The following is a 10,745-nucleotide window of genomic DNA, read 5'->3' on the forward strand; positions in this document are numbered from 1 at the left end:
ATAAAACATTTAAGTGATTGTGTTTAAATCTGCCTTCTATTATAGGTTTTTAACTACTACAATTTGGAAATCCTAATCTTGCAACCATCATTGTGTGAGTAACGTAAATGGTGGAGCTATTTTTGGAGAATAGGTTACCCGGTTAGAGTGTATAATTATCGTTTTATAATTTTATCCATCTATTAAAAGGGATTATTTTTCTCTGATTCAATTCTTTGATTCTCGAAAGAATTTTTTTAACAAAAAGAGTAATATATATATTGGTTCCATTCTGTGTTTTCGAGTGTAAAAGTTTGAAACATTATATTAATCACTTAATCTTAAGAATGGCATTCACTTTTGAAATTATATCAATCCGGATAAAATTAATTCTAAATCAGTAACTAATACTACCATACAATAAATTATTCTATTCGTTTTACTATTTTAGTTATACGTACTAGTTAATACTAACAGTATTGTTTTACAGGCTACAGCATGATTATTTTTACTAACAGATTGTACGTGTGGAAGTTGTCTATGCTTCCCAAACAAAGCACATTGCACTAGCTCACCTTTCACTCGCTCTATGATTTCTAGCAGCTGGGAATTACTCGAGAATCGAAAACATAATTTTATTGCTTAATTACTTGTTACTTAGTACAGATAGAAAGACGAAACATGCATACCATGAACGAAACAACCTGAAATGGCGATAGAGTTCCGATTCGCAGAAGCGAATGAGAGCTCCTTCGTAACGGGCTAACACACTTACATGGCACTAACACCGATGGTTGATGGCTGATTAATCCAAACAAGATTACCTTGAGAAAATACATGGCAAACAGCATCTCCTCGCTTAACACGGAGCATGCGGAAAGCATCATGGTCAGAGCTCCAACCTGAAGTGTCCATATGGCAAACAACAACAGCCTCAACTTCATCTCCAGTAATCTCACCAGCTAGTTTCAGTTTGAAAACTCTGGTCTCAGTGGCATCAAAGTGGCAGAAATAAACTGCATAAAGATACGGCATCGGATGACATGCCACTTTATTTGGAGACTCAATCTCTCGAGGAGATTCCAAAACTGTGTAATTCTGGAAGATTGGGGTTGTCATTGTGGGGTGCCTTGTGCTTATGAACATGAAATCAACCTTGGGTCCAAACGCATTGCTTAGAAAACCATGTAAAGATTCTAAAGAGGTGGCACATATTTTGGTCTCTCCTTGAGCTGCTTCGAGTCCGCATTTTTGGAGTGTATCTTGAACGGCTTTGCCTTTTGGGGAGTCTGGAGGAACTGAGAAGAATTGCAGAATGTCGGAAACTTGTGAAGATGAAAAAGGGATGGTTTCAACTAGTGATTTAGGTAAGAAAGGAGGGTAAAGGGAGTGGTTTTTGATGGGAAAAAAGATGGGTAATTTTTTGCCTACAGTGAAGGCACGTAATTCATCGAGGGTGAACAAGCCAATCTCAGCACTTTGATCATGGCCATGGTACTGATGTTCCAAGTTGTGATCATTCACCATTTTGGAAGATTTGTGAAAATAAGCAGTTGCGTATTTTTGTGTCAAACTCTTCACTTGGTCATTGTTTTCATGGTGTTTTGAAGCAGAGGTTTTGTGAAAGTAAGCCGCAGCATACTTATTATTAAAACGCTTCACTACCCCGTCTCTGTCAAGGTTTTCAGAATTAGAGGTTTTGTGGAAGTAAGCTGCAGCATACTTGTTTTCCAAACTCTTCATCATCTTGTCATCCCTGTCAAGGTTTTTAGCAGCAGAGTTTTTGTGGAAGTAAGCAGTAGCATACTTGTCTTCCAAACTCTTCACCTTCTCCTCTTTGCCATGGTTTTTAGCAGCAGAGCTTTTGTGGAAGTAAGCAGTAGCATACTTGTCTTCCAAACTCATCATCTCCTCCTCGTCTCTTCAATGGTTTTCAGAATTAGAGGTTTTGTGAAAGTAAGCAGTAGCGAAATTTTCTTCCAAATCCCTTGCTGCATTGCTTCCAACACACTACATTAAAAAAAGGCAATTGAGTTAATTAAACAAATAAGTAACAACTCAAGGAATTCAATTGTAAAAGAGATGTTATTCTCAGGTTTTGAGTTTGAAAAAGTATTATCTCCAGAATATATTCCTTGTCAAGTTATTAATAGTTTTAAACAATTATTATTTTATACTCACTCTAATTTATTAAGAAAAAAAGTTAAAAAGAAGAAGAAAAACAGTTCTACATCGACTGCAATATGTCACATAATTTTAGAAACTAACAATTACCGATAAAATCAGAAGACATAATAGAAGAAGTGGAAAGCGGTATCGAATAACCATTTCCTTTGATTTGAGAAGTTTTGGGTGAAGAGTTTTGAAGGTTAGAAAGCCATTTTATAGGCAGCTGAAAGTCCTTTTTATGGCAATTTTCTGGGTCCTTTATTTTTTATTATTTAATGGCTTAATATAAAAATAACTATATAAATTATGTTTGAAATTCTTTTCTTTTAGTGCTTTAAGAATTTTTTGTTAAAAATATATGTTTAATGTTTTTTCGTTACATTTTTAGGTGATTATCAGTAAAAAAAATTGTTAAGTGACACGTGTCACTTTAATATTAATTTTTTAAATAATATTTTATTTATAAAAATTCAAAAAATATAAACGTGACAAGTGTCACTTAATAAGATTTTTAACGGGAGCCACCTAATAATGAAACCGAAAAAATATTAAACACTTATTTTTAATAAAAAAAATCTTTTGACACCAAAAGTAAATTTGAATATATCTTAGACACTTATTTTTGTATTAATCATTATTTAATCCTTATTTAATTGTGGATGATTTTCTTGTTTATTTAATTTATTATTCGTTTTAAGTTATTTTTATCAAATTTGAATTACATGTCCATTTATCACTATAGAATACTTACATATAACTTCAACTTCTCTTTTAAAAATAAATTTTCTCTCTTTTTTTTAATTTAATCCCTCAACTATGCAATTTTTTAATTTGATCCTAATTGCAATTCTTTACAAATTAGTTCTTACCTTCATTTATTTGACTCCTTTATACTCCCATAAATATTGTCGTTGAAATCCCTTCTTTAAAATATAACATTATAAATATATTTTATGATTTTAGATGGTATTTGAATTATTAAATAATATTATAAATGTTACACGTGTGAAAAAAATAAAGAATATAAATATGTGTAAATCAAATCTTTTCTTCATATTTTTTCATATGTGAAAAATTTATAATGTTATTTAATAAATTAAATAACATATAAAATTATATAATATGTTTATAATATGTTTAAAAGAATAGAATTTTTCGGGATAAAGTGTTAATTGAAGTATAAAGGAGTAAAAAAAATTATGAGAATAAATAATTTGCAAATAATTACAATTACAAGATCAAAATAGAAAAATGCAATGTTGATGGACTAAATAATAGAAAAGAGAAAATATGTTGTCAAAAAAAGGAAACATAATTTTTATAGTTATTCTACAATGGTAGAGAAGCATGTGTTTTAAATTCGGTAAAAATGCCAATTAGTGTCGGTACTCGTTTGCACAAATGGTTGTGATTCAGAAATTTAAGCTTGTAAAACTAATTTCGAATTCTACTACCGTTACTCTTAGAAGACAATCTGTAAATTCTTATGTAAATTTCAATTGAATCTTATATATGCCCTGGAGTGAGAGAGGTACCATTGAACTAAATTTTTAATCACTGGTGCGTTAAGATTACTCACGAATAGGGAAGCTAATACTCTTGCTGATGCTGTAGCGCACTTGGGGAGGAATGGGCACTCTGGCCTTGCTTTTCTTCAACAGACCCTATTAGAAATTAATGGAATCCTTAATGCTGATAAAGCTAGTTTAATCTGTAGCTCATCATGTAAAGTTGAAGAGCAAAATTGAAAAAATATTTGTTGTCAAAAAGAGAAATTCAAGCTACATACATATTTTGTAGTGGTTGAGAAACATATAGTTCAAATTTAATTAAAAATAAACTTAAAACAAAAGATAAATCGAAAAACAAGAAAATCATGAACCATTCGTAAAAATAATAAAATATTTTAATTATAGACTAAAATCATCTTTTTAATTTTTTGATTATTCAAAATGTGTAAATTCAAAATCAACTAGAACTCAAGATCTAAACAAAAAAAATTTAAATTGACTCAAATAACCTAAATAACTTTAAATAAAATATTTTTAATCAAAATAAATTTTAGACAATAATGTATAATTTTTTATACATTATATTGAAATAATCTAGTTATTAATTAAATTTATTAATATAATTAACTTGATGAATAAAATTTAAAATGATTCAATATCTTGATCATATCAAATAGTATCAATAGTGGATATCATAATAACTGATACGGTCTATAGAAAATTTCTAAAATAATTGTACATACAACGCAGTTTGAGTATCAAATATTTTTTTTTATAATTTATTTGATGTATAAAATTTAAAATGATTCAATATCTTGATCATATCAAATAGTATCAATAGTGGATATCATAATAACTGATACGGTCTAAGAAAATTTTCTAAAATAATTGTACTACAACGCAGTTTGAGTATCAAATATTTTTTTTTATAATTTATTTGATGTATAAAATTTAAAATGATTCAATATCTTGATCATATCAAATAGTATCAATAGTCGATATCGTAATAATTGATACGGTCTAAAAGATAACATGGAAAATTTCTAAAATAATTGTACTTACTACGCAGTTTGAGTAATGATGACTATGACAACTTGTACCTACTTGGCAGAGATGACAAAATGGTGAAACCTTGCTTGTTTGTTTGTTTTTATTAGGAAAAAAATTATATGTTCTTATTCCAATAAAACGACAGATAGGAAAACAACAAAAACATCATGGATGAAGTAAGGCTTCAACTCTTTCTTGCTTGTACTTTTTCATTTCATCAAGTAACGTTTTCTTACTTTTAGAAATATTTTTTTTTCAATGAAAGGAAATAACACAAGCTATAAACTGTTCATCTGTTCTAACTTTAACTATCACATGCATGATTAATTCCAAATATGTATGGTTGATGCATAATTTGGATGATTCAAATATGCTCTCGTTTGTATCAAATGTTTCCCTTGTCAAGGAGCAATCAATGCCTCCTTACAAGTCCTTCAAATGCTATTTCTCTGTAAGGAAAAATTAACAACGAAATGAGCTTAAATAAGCTCAATGAATGTCTACAGCTACTAAAAATAATTAGAAAACAAAGGCAGCATCTCAAATGAAATCATACACGTAGTTTTTCCTTCTACGTATTACATACTCATAATGATATAATACCAATGGATGTTCACTTGCCGGAAACATAAGAATGAATTAAAATGCACACTCTTATAACATGCTTTCCGAGTGACAAAAATGTTCATGCTTTGGTACTCAAATGATATAATTCATTTATGATTAATCATCAACAATATATATTGACACTTTTGTTCAACTTGAAATATATCATATTCACTTACACATTGGATTAGTGGATCTCCTTATGACTTTCATTTTAGACTCCAAAGAGTCAATTTCAGTCCCCTTAATAAATAAATAGTGCACAAGCAACAACACTCATATCAAGAAGCAGTGCACAAGCAACACCGTTCTCTCCTTATTAACTCCACCAATCTCGACATCAAAATTTTAAAACACCAAATACACTGAATCTTAAGGGATGCCTTATATACCCAAAGGTCTTAAAAAGAACAATAGGCCAACAAATCCATGTTTAACTTGTGCAAGTTATTGCTATGATACACATCCATCTACTTTTCAAAACATAAGTTGAAACATACACATATAGTTGTCATGATCAACCCTTGTCACATTGGATAGTAAGTTATTTACCCATCCCATTATATTTATGGTTATCATGATCAATGATAACTCTTCAAAAGAGTTAGTATTTAAGACCTTTTTACTTAGGTTTATGTTTGCTTTTTAGCATATTAGGATCATATTTAGAGTATTTTTAGTTAATTTTACATTTCATGCATTGCTGGAAGTAGGTTGGTAATTCTTGGACTAATTATGATATTTTGCTGTGATATTGTTACTCTGATGCTGTGACGTTGTCTAATGCTTTAGTTGTTGTTGTGTGCTGATACGAGGCAAGATTGTTGGGTTATTGCTGTAGCAATCGATGCGTGGGCAGAAAGTTGTTGACAACTGGACATAATCCTAATATGGAAAGGACTGAAAAGTAGAAAAAAGCCTTAATGGAAAACTAGTCTCAATTTAATGTGAACTTAAATTCTAATTTTTTAGGGTTTTTAATTATTATATAAAGAAGGAGATTGCACATAATTAAGAGAGAGCTTTTTAGGGTTTTATTTTATTCTTTTCTTTTCCATACCGTTAGTCATGGCCTCTTAGTCAATTTTAGGGAGGAGCAGCAGCTGGACTTGAAGGCAAAAGTCACAACATTGAGAGATGGTGACTGGTGATCGGCGAGAGCATTAACGACATCAATGATAAAATAATTTCGAGAGGGAGTTTTATTTTTGTTTAGTTGAAATACTCTTTAATTTTTATGGGATTTGTCAAACCTTGGATGCTTATGATTTTAAATATATTTAATGAATTTCATGTTTAATTACTTTTGTCCATTGATTCGATTGGTGTTTGCTAAATTTTATTAAGGCTTTAATATAGAGACATACAATTGCCTAATCTATTGCATCGAGAGGTGAGTGATATTGAGTGAGTACTGCATCGAGAGGTGAGTACCATTGTTGGAACCAGTAATTGCCAGAGCAACGTAGTATAGAGAGATCTAGCTTATTGATTGTTGTAGCATACTTGGTAAATTTGTGCTAGTGGGTATAGAGATATAGCATTGCTGTGAGTTTATCGGTGGAACCATCGAGAGAGGACAACCTGCTAAGTTCATGCTAGATGCATTGATGATCTTATTACTGTGACATTATTAATTGCATGATTAAGTTTAACAATACCATAATCTTTAGCTTGAGCCGATCCATTGCTTTCATTTCCACTACTGTGATTACCTTCATATCTTTATTCACATATTTATTTTAATTTTATATTTTTATTGCTTTGTTCACAACATCACCTACGCAATTTTGTTATTTTACTTATTTAATTCTATGCCAATTCTTTGAGTAATACTAGTCTCTGTGGATACGATACTTGATGCATTATTTTGCATCCATTTTAATATAATAGTGTATGCTTGTACTTTGTTATTACATTATTCGAAGCATTAACTTTTTGGTGTCGTTACCGGGGACTAATGTCATTACTTTCAGAGTTGTTTTTTTACAAACATAGTTTTTCCCTTTTTTGTAGGTATATCTTAATAGTTTTTTCGGTGCATAAATCAAAGCAATAATCGATGGAAGGAGATCAACAACAAAAAGTGCTTAATGCAGGAATAGTTCCACCTCTGCAAAATATTTCGATGCTGTCAGCTTATCAGAATGTCAACGACAGAAATAGGCCAATTCGTGAGCATGTTGTGCCTACATTAGATGATTTGAATTATGATATTGTTCGACAGACCATCCATGTTAGCAAACTTAAATTGAAGTAGGTGATGTTTCAAATGTTGTAATCAATGAGGCAATATAATGGGATCTACATCGATCCTGGAGAACACTTGAGGGCATTTATGGAAGTGTGTGACTCAATCGTACAACAAGGAGTGCCCGAGGAGGCCTTGAAATTATTTTTGTAGGTACATATTCTCGTTACTAGTTTTGTTGGTTTATATCCCATAGCGATAACGAGCTAAAACCTTTTGATTCGAAAATAGAACAAACATTTCATTGTCGTAGGAGAGAAGCTGTTAGGAATCAACCAAACATGAATGTTGGAAAAGGTAACAATGTTCTACTTCCATTACAACATGAAAATGACGATGAAATTCCAGATGGAGTTGGAGTAAACCAACAACAATATTACAACAAAGATGATCGTAATCATCCTATTCAGGATCATGTATTACCAACACTAGATGATCTACATCCTGGTATTGTACGACCAATAATTCATGCTGCCAATTTCGAGCTGAAACTGATGATGTTTCAAACGTTACAATCCATTGGGCAATATAGTTTGAACATTTGTGTATATAAGATATGTGTGTTGTAATCATCTCATACTATTAAAAATATATTTATTTTTAAAATTGATAACATGACAATAAATAAGTAATACAACTTAACCGAATGAATGAAACTCCACGGAATCATTGTCAATAGATAATAACATGAATTTTTTAGATTTTAAGCTAATAATTTAAAATTTTATTAAAAATCGTAAATTAAAAAAATAAAACTATTTTAAAAGGCTTTTGGAAATTAGAATTTTCTCTATATGTAAAAAATAAAAAAAGATCTATGTAATCGTTTATATAAATATATTTCTTGTAATTTTATGTTCTATAATTCTTAATTTTCTCATTATACAACAATTAATGTACATGGACAAGTTCTACAAGTTAAGTATACAGATTAATCATTGATAAAGTTTTTGGTTCAAGTTTATTTTCGAAATATGATATAAAATATTAACAAGATAGTGAAGGCATTGCAAACTGGTTTAATTAATGAAATTTTAGATATGATTATTTTTATTATTACACCACCTTCATGGCTTCATCGCTTTCTTGCCCATTACAGAACATCAAACCTTGTCTCAATTGGAAAGCAACCAAGCATAAATGTCTGATGACTCAACCTCCCACGTGTGCCATAAAAGCGCGTCTCCTGGGATCCTCCCACGCGCCCACAAATTGACACACTTGTCTCCTAAAATCCAGTTTCACCAAACAATCGGATGGTGATTCCCACCAACACTAATAAAAATAGAAGTATGGTATTATTAAGCAATCAGGCAGCGTTATAGCCAATATTCTACCGTCATATACTATCATACACATACATAGGTATTTATTGGTCATTTCAAGCTCAAAAATCACCTCCAACATCTCTCTGAACACTTGTTTTAAAGTTTTATTTGATTTTTAAGGCTTATGAAAGTTGTATAGGGTCATATAACACTACTTTTACATATATTTAACCACATAATAATCAAAATAATCATTTAGTACGTTTAACATTCAAAACATTCGATATATATTATGCCAACAAATAAGACATCACATTTATATTCAAGAAGTATTTTAAGGTTCAAAGTGTGCTACCTTGGGTCAAAACACAACAATAAATTTCTTGCTTATTCTTTGTCTATCAAATTCAATCATGCTCTCAATGCGATTCTTAATAATATCAGATTAACCCTTGTATGTTGACACAAAAATTTAGATCATTACAATTGTGTTTGAAATTAAGGAGTATACTTTAGAAAATTTCCATGCATTTTGTGAAGAAGCTAGCGTTCAACATCAGTTGACAACTCCTTATTCGTCGCAGAAAAATGAAGTTAGTGAAAGGCGAAACAAATACATCTTAGAAATGACTAGATGTATGAAAAGAATTTACCAAAGAAATTTTGGGCAGATGCAGCTCATTCCGCGATTTTCCTTCACAATAGATTGCCCACAAAAGCAGTCAAGGATTTAAAACCTTACAAGGCTTGGTATGGTCATAACCATCTTTGAATTTTCTCAAAATATTTGGTTTTTTTTTGTTTCACTCATGTTACCTAGATCAAGATAGACAAGCTAGACAAAAGGGCGCTTCCAAGAGTCTTTATCGGATATAGCAATGTTACAAATGCTTATAAAATTTTTCCACCCACAGAATGGAAAAATTGTTATAAGAATAGATATTCATTTTTTTAAAAGATGAAAAGTGGAATTGGGATGAGACAGGTGGTCCAACTGCAGATTTAAAGCTTAAGTTACCCGCTTCAACCATAGATGAAGATGAAAATTGGTTGAATGAGTTGGTGGATGATGCTCCAACAAGGGTATTAGATTGCTTACTAAAATTTATACAAGATGTAATGTAGTTGTATGTGAACCTGTAGATTTTTCTATGGCAATGAAAGACACAAAATGGGTGGTTCAATGAAGGAGGAGTTTCCCATGATTGAGAATAATAAAATATGGGAGTTGGTTGATCGTCCCCAAGTTAGAAAGGTGATTGGATTCAAATGGGTGTAGAGAACCAAGCTTAATGTTGATGGCTCAATCAAAAAGCATAAAGCATGACTTGTGGTCATATGCTATGCACAAGTTTTGGCATGGACTATTCAGACAGTTTCGCTCAAGTTCATCGTTTGGACACGATAAGACTTTTGCTTGTTGTAGTGGCTCAAATGAATTGGAGAGTGTATCAATTTGATGTAAAATCAACTTTTTAAAATAGCCTTTTATAGGAAGAAATTTACGTTGAGTAGCCTGAAGGCTTTGTGAAGAAGGGAGAGGAACACAAGGTGTTTTTCTCAAGAAATCCCTCTACGGACTAGAACAAGTTCCAAAAGCTTGGTACATCAAAATAGATGTTCAGTTGTTGAGCTTGAGCTTTGAAAGAAGTCTATCAGAAACTACTCATTATGTCAAACGTCATGGCAATTGTAACACCCTCAATTTTCTTTGTTCTTCATTTGTTTTTATTTAATAAATTTTGGGGACCATTTTCCAAAATCTGAAAATGTTAGGACATTTTTTTTAATTTCCTTGAAGTTCAGGCCCTAAATTTCACCATCTTATTCCTACTAAGAAAATAAAAAATTGAAATGTTAGGCTAAGGTGGTTAAACTTGTGACTTAGGGAGATGACCACTCATATTTTAG

At 31.1% G+C, this 10,745-nt stretch overlaps 1 protein-coding gene across 1 annotated transcript; it reads right to left on the minus strand.

The window, feature by feature from the left end:
- Positions 1-747: 747 nt before the first annotated feature.
- LOC120212637 (BURP domain protein USPL1-like) lies at positions 748-1,902 on the minus strand. Its single transcript, XM_039210868.1, has one exon. It carries the CDS (start codon positions 1,885-1,887, stop codon positions 751-753), a length of 1,137 nt encoding a protein of 378 aa, XP_039066799.1. The 5' UTR covers positions 1,888-1,902; the 3' UTR covers positions 748-750.
- Between the last annotated feature and the right edge of the window lie 8,843 nt (positions 1,903-10,745).

The sequence above is a fragment of the Hibiscus syriacus genome, unplaced genomic scaffold (genome assembly GCF_006381635.1).
Source record: "Hibiscus syriacus cultivar Baekdansim isolate YM2019G1 unplaced genomic scaffold, ASM638163v2 tig00110015_pilon, whole genome shotgun sequence".
Classification (NCBI taxonomy): domain Eukaryota; kingdom Viridiplantae; phylum Streptophyta; class Magnoliopsida; order Malvales; family Malvaceae; genus Hibiscus; species Hibiscus syriacus.